Below are 16,401 nucleotides of genomic sequence, written 5' to 3'. Positions count from 1 at the left end.
AAAGAAGACATGATCACGACATAAAAATATCAAGAGATACTGACACAGTAGATATTATTAATAATACTTGACAAGAGGATTCCGGACGAGTGGCAAATACACCCAAATACATGACACAGAGTCAAAGGGTCATTAAAAACAACGTCTTTATCGAAAATAAGACAATATATATCATGAGATCTTGAGGTTATCTTGAGATGATTTCGGGGCTTAGCGTCCCCGCGGTCCGGTCCTCGACCAGGCCTTCTTTTCTTCCCTGATATAATCATTAAACAGCACAAAAATTAGTATGACTATATAGCACTTGGAAGGGATTCGAGGATCAGGAGCTGGGATAAGAGGACCAGGAGCTGGGATAAGAGGACCAGGAGCTGGGATACGAGGTCAGGAGCTGGGATACGAGGACCAGGAGCTGGGATACGAGGACCAGGAGCTGGGATACGAGGACCAGGAGCTGGGATACGAGAACAAGGAGCTGGGATACGAGGACAAGGAGCTGGGATACGAGGACAAGGAGCTGGGATACGAGGACAAGGAGCTGGGATACGAGGACAAGGAGCTGGGATACGAGGACAAGGAGCTGGGATACGAGGACAAGGAGCTGGGATACGAGGACAAGGAGCTGGGATACGAGGACAAGGAGCTGGATGAAGAAATGGTGTCCTGCCACTTTGACCATCGGGTGATCGAACGCCGAGCCCAACAAACTGATGGCGGCGGTGTGCCGACCACTCCAAGCGGGTGAACCTACGGGATAGTGAAGAAGTAGAATTCAAGTTCACAAGAAAGAATTAGAACCCGAGACCCGACACACAGCAGACATAATTAAACCAGACAAAGGCCAGCGGGTTATCTTGAGGTTATCTTGAGATGATTTCGGGGCTTTTAGTGTCCCCGCGGCCCGGTCCTCGACCAGGCCTCCACCCCCAGGAAGCAGCCCGTGACAGCTGACTAACACCCAGGTACCTATTTTACTGCTAGGTAACAGGGGCATAGGGTGAAAGAAACTCTGCCCATTGTTTCTCGCCGGCGCCCGGGATCGAACCCAGGACCACAGGATCACAAGTCCAGCGCGCTGTCCGCTCGGCCGACCGACGACCCTCCGACCCCGGGTTAAGTACACTTTGTTAAGAACACGTACATAACGAACTCGCTCGTTGAATCAGTCCTGTATGAATGAACGTACGTGTCTCCTCGTTCAATTGAACTAGCACACACACACACACACACACACACACACACACACACACACACATGTACATGTATTTAGACACACACACACACACGTCCGAGTGGACAACTTTCGAAGGTCGTATAGTCCTTAGGATCCGCGGGTTCGGTTCCCGCTGGAACAAATGGGCACTTTCTTGCCCCCCCCCCCCCTTTTTACCTATAGCAGGAAATAGGTAGCAAATAGAGATCTGCTGCTATGGGCTGCATCCTGTGTGTGTGTGTGTGTGTGTGTGTGTGTGTGTGAGAGAGAGAGAGAGAGAGAGAGAGAGAGAGAGAGAGAGAGAGAGAGAGAGAGAGAGAGAGAGAGAGAGAGAGAGAGAGAGAGAGAGAGAGAGAGAGAGAGAGAGAGACAGAGAGAGAGACAGAGAGAGAGAGAGAGAGAGAGAGACAGAGAGAGAGAGAGAGAGAGAGAGAGAGAGAGAGAGAGAGAGAGAGAGAGAGAGAGAGAGAGAGAGAGAGAGAGAGAGAGAGAGAGAGAGAGAGAGAGAGAGAGAGAGAGAGAGAGAGAGAGAGAGAGAGAGACAGAGACAGAGAGAGAGAGAGAGAGAGAGAGAGAGAGAGAGAGAGAGAGAGAGAGAGAGAGAGACACAGAGAGAGACAGAGAGAGAGAGAGAGAGAGAGAGAGAGAGAGAGAGAGAGAGAGAGAGACAGAGAGAGAGAGAGAGAGAGAGAGAGAGAGAGAGAGAGAGAGAGAGAGAGAGAGAGAGAGAGAGAGAGAGACAGAGAGAGAGAGAGAGAGAGACAGAGAGAGAGACAGAGAGAGAGAGAGAGAGGCAGAGAGAGACAGAGAGAGAGAGAGAGAGAGAGACAGAGAGAGAGAGAGAGAGAGACGTAGTAGATATAAGATAAAAAAAAATAGGTCGGGAGTTGGTACACTAGACTAACCGACGGTTAGAAAGGCGGGGTCCAAGAGCTAATAACTCGGTTCTGCAGGCACAAATAGTAAATACAAATGCTAAATACACAGACAAATTTTGAACGTTAACCGAGATTTAACTATCTCGGTTAACTAATCTTAACTAATTACATCTTAACTAATTGTTAAGTTAACAACAATCTTGTTCAAGCTACTTGAACATATAACAGAAAACGGTTCACAATCATTATTATTTAATGCTTATTTAATTACTTATTTAATGCTTATTGTGGATTTCCAAAACTCGCTCATGTTGTAATGTAATGCCTCGCACTTGGAAGGGATATGGGTGAAGGAGCTGGGATATGGGTGAAAGGAGCTGGGATATGGGTGAAAGGAGCTGGGATATGGGTGAAAGGAGCTGGGATATGGGTGAAAGGAGCTGGGATATGGGTGAAAGGTGCTGGGATATGGGTGAAAGGTGCTGGGATATGGGTGAAAGGAGCTGGGATATAGGTAAAAGGAGCGAGGATATGAAGGTGAAAAAGAACGGTGCTTAACCACTTGAACTTCCGCGAGATCGAACGCCGACCTGCGATAAGCGGGGCCGACGCTGTACCGACCAGTCCAAGTGGATGACTATTAGGAAAAGAACAAAGTTACCATTAACCATATGCAGCAAATTACAGCGAATACCAGCCTCAGGCGGAGTGCCTCAGGGTTCCGACTCGGGTCCTTTATTGTTCATAAAGTTAATTAACCTTCTTGATGATGTTAATAAAGAGCGATATTAGTAAAGTTGCAGACGATACTAAAGTATGAACGGATCAGTGGAACATGAAGCGTTCAATCCGTTGACGAATAGGCGTTTGTACGCGAGAAAATAAAGTACCAATATCGATCCAGAGCTTAATATAGTAAGTAATTACCATTAATAAAGGGGGGGGGGTCTTGGAGCTGATATTAATAAAATCATAAAAACTAAGACAGCATAGTGTGAACAAAATAAAGCTAATGGGATTCTTTATATAATAATAATGAATAATAATAATTAATTTTGTATACAGAAAAGCGTACATTCGATATACAACACTGTATGGCGTTAGTATTAGGAATATATAAGTTAAGCACACTATGGACTCACCATAGCCCGTGCTACTTGGAACTTTTTGTTCCAGGTAGCCAATCTTAATCAACAACAACAAAAGTTAAACTAGAACAGGGGTTCTTAACCTTTTTTTTTTTTTTTAATAATTGAAGGACCCCCCAGTGAACCACCCAGTAGTTCCATTGTCCTCTTAACCAGGGGCCAGATTCCCGAAGCAGTTACGCAAGCACTTACGAACGTGTACATCTTTCCTCAATCTTCGACGGCTTTGGTTACATTTATTAAACAGTTTACAAGCATGAAAACTTGCCAATCAACTGTTGTTATTGTTATAAACAGCCTCTTGGTGCTTCGGAGCTCATTAACTGTTTAATAATTGTAAACAAAGCCGCAAAAGATTGAGAAAAGATGTACAGGTTCGCAAGTGCTTGCGTAACTGCTTCGTGAATCCGACCCCAGACTGTTGAAACCACCACTACCACAACTACCAGCCCAGCGGGTACCAGCACGACTTTTAAAAGATACCAGTATCTTGTCCTTACTTTACTTGTGGATAGCTAAGAAGAAAAAGATTTGATCGTGTTTATAGTTAATTCTAGTAACATTTTATTTTAATTATTCAGAGATCGATTCCCATACCACAGTTATTACGTGCCCATACCCAAAGGGGGTATCCCATACCCCTCGGTTAAGGAGCAATGTTCTCGCCACTCCTCAGAATGGTCATATAATAAATATTATATATATATATATATATATATATATATATATATATATATATATATATATATATATATATATATATATATATATATATATATAATGTGAAGCAAATATATATGTGTACATACAAAAGAATGGGGGTGGTAGAAGATAATATTAGTGTTCAGTGAGAAACCACAAGGTCTCCTCTGAATACTTTTTATTTTCTTCTCCGAGGCTATGGGTCCCCACATTGGCACCAGAGGTGGTACCCTCACAAATTTATATATATATATATATATATATATATATATATATATATATATATATATATATATATATAATATATATATATATTTATATATATATATATATATATATATATATATATATATATATATATATAATATATATATATATATATATATATATATATATATATATATATATATATATATATATATATGGGGGGGGGACCTCCAGTTCATAATGGCAGAGTTAAACCAAACATCGAAAATGATCTTCGCGGAGATGGGCTAAGGTCACTTTCCTCCCGCGGGGGGGGGAGGAGTGTGTATTATTTACCTGACATGAACAAACTATTCAAATCTATATATACATTTTAGATTTAGAGACGCTGCTTAGAAGGAACAATTATTTTGGCAATAATTAGAGTTGGTGGAGGCAAACAAAAAACGGGGGGCGGAGTCTGCCTAGCATCATCACCGAGACGCAAATCTTAATGCGATTTAAGAATAAGTTAGGCTGACGAACGAGTGAAAGTGGTTGCGTGCGTGCGTGCGTGTGTACTCACCTAGGGTTTCCATGTTTTGTGGGAAATTCGAAGTTTTCTCGAATATGAACAGTATCTGACCATTCCTCAGAAAGGGACCCACAACGGTCGACTAACAACCAAGTTCCTAATTACTGCTAGGTGAACAGAGGCAACGGGTGCAAGGAGACGCGCCTAGCTGTCTCGCCCTGCCCAGTGAGTGAGTGAGTGAGTGTGTGTGTGTGTGTGTGTGTGTGTGTGTGTGTGTGTGTGTGTGTGTGTGTGTGTGTGTGTGTGTGTGTGTGTGTGTGTGTGTGTGTGTGTGTGTGTTAGTGTTATAACGAGACCATGCAGGGTCCTGCACGAGTCAGTATGCATCTACCTAACAGCCTCGTTCTGTTGCTATGTTGCAACATCTACCGATAGACGCATCGCAACATCCGTTGCTACAGCATCTACGAAAATACATCGAATTATTTATACTTGTGCAACATTGCAAGCTGATCCGAGACGAGCTAGGGAGATGGATGTGTGTGTGTCACTCGGTATATATAAGCCAGGATAAGCACAGATGAGTTTGGCCAGAAGCTGGATGGGTTCCCGTGCCACCAGCCTCACCCTTGGAGTACATGCCCCCCCCCCTCCCTCGAGGTTCCTGCACCACTAAACAATTTCAGGTACATCCCACTTAAAAAAACATCCGCTGAAGTAACATCACAATATCTGCTAATTCCACCACATCATCCACAACATGCCCAGGATCACCACAACATGCCCAGGATCACCACAACATGCCCAGGATCACCGCAACATGCCCAGGATCACCACAACATGCCTAGGATCACCACAACATGCCCAGGATCACCACAACATGCCTAGGATCACCGCAACATGCCCAGGATCACCACAACATGCCTAGGATCACCACAACATGCCTAGGATCACCACAACATGCCCAGGATCACCACAACATGCCCAGGATCACCACAACATGCCCAGGATCACCGCAACATGCCCAGGATCACCACAACATGCCCAGGATCACCACAACATGCCCAGGATCACCACAACATGCCCAGGATCACCGCAACATGCCCAGGATCACCGCAACATGCCTAGGATCACCACAACATGCCCAGGATCACCACAACATGCCTAGGATCACCACAACATGCCCAGGATCACCGCAACATGCCCAGGATCACCGCAACATGCCCAGGATCACCACAACATGCCCAGGATCACCGCAACATGCCCAGCCTCACCGCAACATGCCCAGCCTCACCGCAACATGCCCAGCCTCACCACCGGGGAGGAGTCACCCAAGGGACTCACCCATGCCCCCAAAGACACCCCAGCATCCAGCTCGAGCAACATACAGGGGGGGATTATCACCGACATACATCTGGGCACACTTTACATTCAACAAATTGTGTGTAAATTAATCAACTAATCGGCTCTGCGAACCGCTGTCCCTCTCTAAATGTAAATATTAAGAAAATTGACACTGAACTATCTATTAGCTGAGAGCAACAGCCTTGTTGACAGGGTGAGAACGCCTAGTAGGGTGGGTAATAGGGTTATCAGGGTGAAAATAGCCCTATTAGGATGAGTAGGCCTACTAGGATGGCACTAGCCCTATTGGGGTGAGAAAAGCCATTTTAGGGTGAGACGCCCAATCAGGGTGTGACAGAGTGCGTAGCCCTAAAAGGGTGTGACAGGGTTACTCTTAATTTTATCCAATGAAGCCTCATGTGACGCATTACCAGGAGAGGTTAAGCAACATTAGGTCTGGCAAGTAGGTGGACAGGTGAGCACGTTAACCTCACCCTTGGCTAGGGTGAAGAGCCCAGGAGGGTCATCAGATAGCATTGTTAAATGAATTGTGTTTAGGGAATATTTTATACGGCTTACAATTATAATATTCAAACGCTGTTATATTCCTAGTTAATAACGCAAAAGTTGGTATAATGTTTACAGTTCAAGTTGTATTAAGTATTCAGTTCGTGTTGGAATTTTTCGTTATATTGTATAATTATAAACGTATACTTTTAAGTATTGTGTTTTGCTATATGTTGCCTATATCTCAAGATTGTCTTACGTCTGTACGAATGTTGTGTTCGATTCCACCTACATTAAAAATGAATGTATTTGAGCAGAGTTGTACCACATGGGTTAATCATGTAATCTAAATGTAAATTGCCAATTGATTTACATTTAAATCGCGATATTAACAAATGTTTTAATCATGACCGGGGAAGAAATTCCAGTTTTCTGAAGTCGGGAAAGCAAGATGTTCATTGTGTGAAGTGGCAATAGAGGGAAGCACTTATCACTTCCGACCGGTTCTCTAAACCTTAAATATGAGGTCACGAATTGCTTGTTATGTGCGAGAAGGTCTAACAGTTTAATCATAAACCATTGAGGGCCCGGAGCACGTTCCCGGGCAGCCGTGCCCTACGTCCTTACAAGAGCCGAGAAGATCACGTCTGGACGCAAGAGTGCGAGCCCCACACCTTCCCTACCGTGCCGCCTGCTGGCCGCCGACTGAGGATGGTCGCTCCTCCCCTCGGTGCGCGCAGCGCGGCTCCGCCCACTCCACACCACTTCCACCAATCACCGCCAAAGCCACGCCACTCCAGCACCCCAACAACCAATCATAATGGCACTCGCAACGCAAATAATTGAGTGAGCCAGCTATCAGTTGATTGTTTGATTTTTGTAACTATTCGATTTGAAATCCGATCCAATAGCAGTTGTAGAGTTGTAGTTTGTATCTGAGGGAGAGTGTGTGTGTCTTGGTGGTGGCGCGCGGACGTGTATACCAGACGGACTCACTATGAGTACAGAGGCCCTCATGGAGGCCAGCGCTACCCAAGGCGGACGACCTCCGGTGTCGTCGCCGCCTCACAAAAGTCCCTCTCCTCCGTCGTCGACTTCGCTGGCGTCGCATCTACTGGCGGCCGTGTCGCAAGTCCAGAGCCTGACGTCGCAGTTGCCTCCTTCTGTGCCCATACCCACGTCCTCGCCGCCCGGTCTGGGAGGATATCGCCATGGCATGCTGGGAGGAGGTATGCCGCACCAGTTCCACCTTGGAGCCGAGCCTCCCATGTCCTCCCTGCTGGCCGGACTCAAAGACTTTCCCCGTCAGTACCATTCGCCACCGCCGGTTCCTTCGTCAGAAAGTCACGAGTGCAAAATTGTGGACTATCGCGGAGCCAAAGTGGCGGCGTTTATCATTAATGGCGACACCATGTTATGCCTACCACAAGCCTTTGAGTTGTTCCTGAAGCACTTAGTGGGCGGGTTACACACCGTCTACACCAAGCTCAAGCGCTTGTCAATAGAACCCATCGTGTGCAATGTTGACCAGGTGCGCATCTTACGAGGCCTCGGGGCCATCCAGCCGGGGGTCAACAGGTGTAAACTGCTCTCAGTCAAGCACTTCGACATCCTCTACAAGGACTGCACCACCGCCAGGTACGTGTACGCTACTCCTGCTCTGTTGTCTTCCTAGCGGCTGGTCACTCCTGAGGCTGCAGTGGGGCGGGTGGACGGCTGCCAGTTCCCGGTGACAGCTATTGATAATCCTCGATTCAGCACACGTTAATATTGAGATTTTTGTCTTATCTCGGATCTTAAGACGGGATTTATGGGTGCATTTTCGAGCATCGTATTCTGCAGAACAATATCTGAATTCGTGAGTGAGCGTCTGTGATTGCATTAGAATATACTTCACAATAATGAAGTTATTATATACTTCATAATAACAGGTGTGTGTGCTTGGGCAAAAGCACACAGCCGTGTCTGAGAGGTGCATCCAGTGGGTAGAGTGGTGTCTGCTGGCTAGGACCGCTGCACACCCTTGTCATCCCCCCACAACACTTTCTCCCACTCACTCTCAACACAAACTTGATCCCTGAAGGTGTGCCGCGACGCGTGGTGACCAGTCCTCGACGATCATAACCTAATGTTTGATTAGTGTTGTTCGCAAGACAGTCACACACAAAATACATATCCTTATTATTCAGCACACTTTGTACTCCCCCTCTCACAATAGCCCAGAGGAGTTACATAAATGCAGATGGATCAATGTGTGTTTAAACATAACAAAAATATTGATAGAATTACGCTGGAAGAGTGAGACGTCGTGAGGTGGGAGAGATATAGCCTAAGGGGAGAATCCTGGACATTGATTTTTGAGTTAGCATATGTCACTGGTGCGAAAGTATTATTTTAAGTTACAACTTTTAGGTATTCACGCTGCACCAGTTACCGAAGTGCTGTGCAGAGCATTAGAAGTTGTGGGGTTCAAGTTCAAGTATGTTTATTGAGACAAGAAAATACATCTCAAAGGGATAGAGTAGCTTAGCCTATTTCTACCCCCCTCTAAGTTATGGGATTAACATTTAGCAAGATACACACTAGATATATAATGTCGTACCTAATAACCAGAACGTACTACTTAGCCTAGTATGCAAAACCCGATTTGCCTAACAGGCAGTGATTTTTTGTTTTCAAACATTTTTATGAAATTGGTTTATTTGAATTAATATAATTATATTAAATAATATGAATTACTGTTTAGTTATGTTATGTTAGGTTTGGTCATATTTCTACGGCAGTTTTAACTTGCATTTAAAAACTTATAAGTAATGGAAAGCTTTACTAGTCTTTAAGAACAAATTTAGAAAAACATAATTTCAGGAAAACTCAGCTTGTTAGGCAAATCGGACCTTGCATACTAGACCAAATAGTGCGTTCAGGCTATTAGGTACAACACACACAAAAGTCCACGAATTGACAACCATATATTAATTGTTTTGTTTATTTTATTTAAAAATGATATTCTCTATTTGACACAGACATGCACACACACATTATTTTATATATATATATATTATATATATATATATATATATATATATATATATATATAATATATATAATATATATAATATATATAATATATATATAATATATATAATATATATATATATATATATATATATATATATATATATATATATATATATATATAATATATATATATAATAAATTACAGAATTGCGTGAAGGCAATATTAGAAGCTTTTAACTAAGCTTGTAATAATAAATAAAGATCGCGCTGCCTATTAACTTAATTTCATTTCGCCTCTACGTTCTTAGCGCTAAAAACAGTGGCAAAGTCAACGTCATCAAATGTATACACTAAACGGGAGTGGCCACGGCGCCAAGCGCTGACTGGCGCCGAGTGTGTGGTGGGGAGTGGAGAGGTGGTCACCCTAGGGAAGTTTCCCGTCTGCTTGGGTATTTTATTGTGTACTTTGGGGGCATGTTTTGAGTGGGGAGATATTTATGACTTAACAGACTTTAGCCCCTTGTGTAGTTTATGCGGTTTAGAGACGACCTCGTGCGAGAGGGGGGCCCCCGTGAGTAGCGCATATTCTGCTACTGTTGTATGCTGATTGGGCGGCGTTGTTCACGTCACTGATGGGTTCTATGCTGCTCGCTCTCCCTATCCACCCCTCTCTCCCCTCTTTACCATCTCTCCTCCCCGTTCACCCTTCCTCCTCTCTCACCCCTCCTCCTCCTCCTCTCCCATCCCTCCTCCTCCTCCTCTCACCCTTCCTGGTCTCCTCCTGATGATTTACGAGTGTAGCGCCAGGATCTCCAGTGCGAATAATTAGTGTATGGCACACGGACCACTGACCCGCACAATAACGTCAAGTGGCTAATTGTCGACTCCATAATGGCCACAACCAATCCTCACACTGCCACCCATTCCCCCGCTCTCTGCTACACAAGAGCCCCACCACAGTAACCCATTCACAGCCTTGAATGGGTTACTGTTACTACTAAAGTTCTACACCGAAGCGCTGCTCCAGGTCACAGTACTGTGGCTTCACCCGTGCTGTCAACCGTGGCAATTGGCATTTGTTTGTTTATGCTCCATAAACAGCCACCAAGATGGTGTTATCACCCATAACAGCTCCCTCGTTACATACCTTTGTCACATCTTTGGTTTGAACTGTGAGTCCCTTATAACTCTGATTTTAAACTATTTTTGAACCTATTTTTTTCAAGTTCTGACTATCGCTTCCACCAGTTACCCCATTATCGATCCACTGGCTTGGCTTATCATAGGGTGACTCGGCATGGGTTCTCTCTGATGATGTCTCCTGAGGCGTGTTGTCCTGGTCTGCACCTAATCGTGGGCTGACAAGCCTAAACTAGGCTTTCCGCCCTTTACCTTAAAAGGGGTCATAAAGTCTAGGCTTCAAAAGGCTTCAAGTTCTTCAGCTAACAAGGTTCATTGAAGCCGTTCTCAAATAGCATCAAATATTTTTTGGAATGATATTTCTTGTTTGTGCTATTCCCAAATCAATATAGTAATTTTTTAATAGAGATAATAATAATAATTATTATTATTAAGTTTACACGTAGTGTAAACTACGTGTAAACTCGTAGCATTGAGGTTTTCCCCCTGGCTAATGTCGTTTTAGATTAGAACGATTGTCAGCCCAATCAATTTGCGGTACGCTAATCCTCTCCATTCCTCATTTCGACCACACTAGCCTGTTTTCAGCTCCGGTCGCCCGCCTCAATTGTCTAGTAACGTTTGGCTGTATTTTGGTTAGTAAGCACAGCTCCTGGCGACTATGTTTAGCGTCACACAGCCTTCACTCGCTTCATTCAGCGTCACACAGCCTTCACTCGCTTCATTCAGCGTCACACAGCCTTCACTCGCTTCATTCAGCGTCACACAGCCTTCACTCGCTTCATTCAGCGTCACACAGCCTTCACTCGCTTCATTCAGCGTCACACAGCCTTCACTCGCTTCATTCAGCGTCACACAGCCTTCACTCGCTTCATTCAGCGTCACACAGCCTTCACTCGCTTCATTCAGCGTCACACAGCCTTCACTCGCTTCATTCAGCGTCACACAGCCTTCACTCGCTTCATTCAGCGTCACACAGCCTTCACTCGCTTCATTCAGCGTCACACAGCCTTCACTCGCTTCATTCAGCGTCACACAGCCTTCACTCGCTTCTCAATGCTCTACGTAACATCCATTCACTTTGCTGTACATAATTTTCAATTGCTTCGCTAAGCGTGATAAACGCTCTACACTAGCTTTAACCAGTGCTACACATAGCCTACACTCGCCACTACACATGGCCCTACACTCGCTACTAGGTGCTACACATTGCTTTAATTAGATTTCCTCACTACTACACTCGAGCCTAGTCTCTACTCGCTGCAGTGCCGTCATGGAGCACACAGCCCTCGCCTGATGTGCTCGGCGATACCTCGCAATCACTCCTCACAGAGATCACAAGCTGCCCTCGACAACGAGAGAGTTACACTCGCACGGCTAATAACGCTACACTCCCTAGCAACAATTCACGTTGTCACTATGCGTGTACTACCTCGCTTCTCCCTGGCTTTTAGACTACACCTACCGTAGTACACTGCACACACACACCCATTAGCAAAGCGCCTCCCTCGCCTTATACACCCTCCGTGTTAACAATATGCTTAGTCTTTGCCCCATTGTGGCCCCATAGAGGACCCACTCACATGTGTTGTGGCTACACCTAGCCTACACTCACTCCCATTGAGGAGCGGAGGCTGCGTCGTTTAGGCTATTTGGAATGGCCATTATATCACCGCAGGAGAGGCTGTTCATTTGACCGAAGCCGATCTTTTGTGTCCGGAGCGGCCGGCCGGGCCGTCCCTTCCTTGGAATAGTGGCGGTTCCCGGTACTCGCAGACGTCATGAATATTTTCCCGGTGAAGCGAAACACCGTTGGTTAATATGCCAGCCAGATGACTCGGAGCTAGTTACACCCAATTTGTGACCCGTAGAAATATACACTTACTGTGTGGACGCCGCTCCGAGAGGGGTATATATATATATTCTTTGTTCAGACTTCTGTGGTATTGTAAAGTGTGAATGATAGTTTACAGACAATGAAATCTTCTGAGAATATTTGAGTGGAAAACTCGGGAGATGTGACTTGAAGAGAAGCAGACGGCGGTGGTGGTGGTGGTGGTGGTGGAGCGCGTCGGGCCATCGCCACCACCTAACCCACTAGGACTCCGACGCCTAATCGTTACCGAATTTAATCGATAATCGCTTATTTCGCCGGCGTCGAAATGAGTCCCGGGCAATCAAACTGGAGATGCGGTTGGCACACACACACACACACACACAGTCGTCATGCAGTTTACTCAATACGGAGCGAGGGAGGGGGGGAAGAGAACGCCGTGTAGCGCCGCTAACATCCGGCTGACGATCACAGATAACACAGTTTAGTATGTACGGATCTGCGGCACTTATGACAACTGTATTTTCGGGATTGGGCAGGCCGTGAGAGCCGACAGTGCGTACAATCGCGGCCCCGGACGCCTGCGTTCCAGGGACCTACAGGCGTTGTCCCAATCGACTTGAGAATGTTCCAGGACGGATCGAAACATCGTCGTCCCTTCATTTTCTAGTGTGTGGGGTCTGGTCAACGCGTTGTGTTGTTCATCAACCTGAGCGGCCTTATTGTTCACTTGTTACAAAAAATGAAATAAGGCATAACTAGGCATTCTTGAAATAGATTTTACACTGAGTTGTTTTTGGTTAGAATTCTTAAATATTATTTTAAAATATCTCCCGCAACTGGAGGGTAGAAATAGGCTAATCGACTTTTATCCTTTTGGGATGTATTTACTAAATAAATATTTACGATCTTCCTCAACATAGATAAGATTGACAGGAATAAGCAAAGCGATTTAATTCGATACAACGGCTTTTATCTATAATACGCAGACATTTCCAGCAGCTGGACGGCTGTCTGCTTCGTAGACCTCTTGGGTTCAATGTACATAAATTATCAATTAACATTATTCATATTTTAATTTTTTTTAATTTAATTTCTTTATTATGCACCCATACCCATCCCGTGGGCGGTGGTGGAAAGGGTTACACACACACACACACACACACACACACACACACACACACACACACACACACACACACACACACACACACACACACACACACACACAATCAGGAACTGAACCCCATAGTTCGTTTAGCTAAGCGAGTGACAATCTTGTGAGGCTAATTACAAACATTTTTACAAGAATGTAAGAACTCTTGTATATATAAATATATAAAAGTTACTCAATTCTTAATAATACATACACATGTACACACACATCCAGGTGAAGTAGGCAGAACTTATAATATGCTTACCTCATCTTGGCCTCTTGAAATGACTATGGATCTAAATAGTTTAAACTCAAATATCCATATGCACTTTACTGGAGAATTCGTAGTGGACATTTATTTAATCGAAGACAAACGCACCAACAAAACGGCAGAACCGTAAAAAAAAAAATTCGTGAGGACTTTTGTACATGTTTTTTTTTTTCAAACGAGCGATGTCTCTCTAACAAGACTACCCCTCCCCCCCCAATTCCTCTTTAAAAAAAAAAAAAGTAGAATCCAGCTCACTCCAAGGGGATCTTCTCCGCCTTGTAATTCAATTCCTTGATATCTAAAGTCGATACAAAGACGGCAGTGGCCTATGAACCTAACCCCCTTCACTATCCCCTACCCCCCCCCCCCCTCACTAGCGCGAGATGCCTTGGTCTCATTAGCGATTTGCAAATACGGGAAGAAGGAAAGGGGGGGGAGGGGCAGGCGTTTCCGTAATTGCTGACATAGGATACCGGCAGTTAGCGTCGTTAGCGGCAGCCAGTTACGAAAACGAGGCAGTCGGGATTGTTTATTTGTGGATTGTTATTACGGAACAGCAGTGGTGGCGCCGGTGGGATTCGATTGGGTTTGCGGGGATCGAGGGGAGAAGGGGGCTGAAGCAGAGGGGAGAAGGGGCTGAAGCAGAGGGGAGAAGGGGCTGTAGCAGAGGGGGCGGTGTAACAGGGGGGGGGGATTGTAACAGAGGGGAGACGGGGCGCTGTAACAGAGGGGAGAGAGGTCTGTAATAGTGCAGTATGTGAGAGAGAGCAAGTGTGACGATGATTATATCGTGGGTATGTGGAGAGCTTCTACATATATATACATAAATGTATATATACAACTCACCAGACTCGTCATGTATATAAATTTATGTCAAACACCGGCAATATATCTGAGCGCTTTCGTATTCCTCAGCCCATCACACACGCCGCTGATGTTGTGGAGCAACAGTTTGCTCATGTTTCTCAAATGTAATGTCAGTTAATGTGTTAAAACATTTCATTCGCCTGGACAATTGGAGCCTTGAGGTCTTCTTCAATTGAGAAGGTGAACAATTAATTCTCTCAAGCTAATTTTACAGTTTTGTTATGGTCTGGCGCTAAAGATACGTTTCGCTGACCTTGTCAACATTTTCATTTGCAAAGCACAAGTGATTACAATTTAGATGATTAAGATTAAACCAACCTGGAGGTAGCACGGGCATGAATAGCCCGTAATACAATTTAGCTGGAGCAGTTGGATATATAACCGAGAACAAGGTGAAGTGTGGCATAGGCCAGTAGGCCTACTGTGGCTTACCAAGATGGAAGCTCCTACCATCTTGGTCTCGAAGATGGTAGTGTGTGTTAGCCACCTGTTGATAGTTTGCATGATTTGTTTGACATGCAGTGCTTCAGCTATGTCCAATCGGCGAAGCACTAAATTACATAGGGGTGGTAGAAGAAAATATTTTTAATATTTCAGAAAGGATTAGCTTTTCCTCTTGCTCCTTTTATCTTCTTCTGTTAGACTATGGGCCCTTGCATAACTGGCAGAGGAGCATATATATATATATATATATATGTCGTACCTAGTAGCCAGAACGCACTTCTCAGCCTACTATGTAAGGCCCGATTTGCCTAATAAGCCAAGTTTTCATGAATTAATTGTTTTTCGACTACCTAACCTACCTAACCTAACTTTTTTGGCTACCTAACCTAACCTAACCTATAGAGATAGGTTAGGTTAGGTTAGGTTAGGTAGGGTTGGTTAGGTTTGGTCATATATCTACGTTAATTTTATCTCCATTAAAAAAAATTGACCTCAAACATAATGAAATGGGTAGCTTTATCATTTCATAATAAAAAAATTAGAGAAAATATATTAATTCAGGAAAACTTGGCTTATTAGGCAAATCGGGTCATGCATAGTAGGCTGAGAAGTGCGTTCTGGCTATTAGGTACGACATATATATATATATATATATATAATATATATATTTGTGTGATTACTACAGATAGTTATATACTTTGTATGTTTTTGATAGTAATTTTGCAGATGTTGTAAAAACATCGCATGAGAATAAACTAAAGTAGATCTTAAAGTATAGAGGTAATATAGAATGTTTTTGCTCTGAGAAAATCATTAAATTTTCAGACGATTTGTTATTACGTTATAAAGCGTATATAGACCTACGAAAATATTATGTATATAATATATCTATTTTATGTCATCCATCCATCTGAAGATGTATTATTAAATACGAAAGTATTTATGGAAATTCCTGTTTCAATTCTTCCTACGTGGCCTGACACTGTAATATGTACGTAGTGTGTCCAATATATTAGTTGACATTCTAGTTAATATTAACCAGAATGTTAAATTTGTTATTAACACATTATTAACATAAAAAAAAATTCAGCTATTAGACTGCATTATATTATTTTTACATTTTTATTTATCATCATCATCATAGGCCACCAGTAATTT

General features: G+C 43.9%; 1 protein-coding gene across 5 annotated transcripts in view; it reads left to right on the top strand.

The window, feature by feature from the left end:
• The first annotated feature begins 7,424 nt into the window (after positions 1-7,424).
• The window catches only part of LOC123763299 (dachshund homolog 1), a 117,587-nt gene continuing 108,610 nt past the window's right edge, over positions 7,425-16,401 (top strand). For 2 of the 5 annotated variants that reach the window (XM_045750445.2, XM_045750444.2), the window contains exon 1: positions 7,428-8,151. In XM_045750445.2, the coding sequence (XP_045606401.1) occupies positions 7,511-8,151 (641 nt within the window). In that variant the 5' untranslated portion in view covers positions 7,428-7,510. Of the gene's footprint in view, positions 8,152-16,401 lie in introns of all 5 variants that reach the window. The other 3 variants (XM_045750443.2, XM_045750441.2, XM_045750442.2) reach the window with 3 other exon arrangements.

This window comes from Procambarus clarkii, chromosome 49 (genome assembly GCF_040958095.1).
Source record: "Procambarus clarkii isolate CNS0578487 chromosome 49, FALCON_Pclarkii_2.0, whole genome shotgun sequence".
Classification (NCBI taxonomy): domain Eukaryota; kingdom Metazoa; phylum Arthropoda; class Malacostraca; order Decapoda; family Cambaridae; genus Procambarus; species Procambarus clarkii.
Note: the sequence above shows the minus strand (reverse complement) of the source record. Positions and strands in the feature narration are given on the sequence as shown.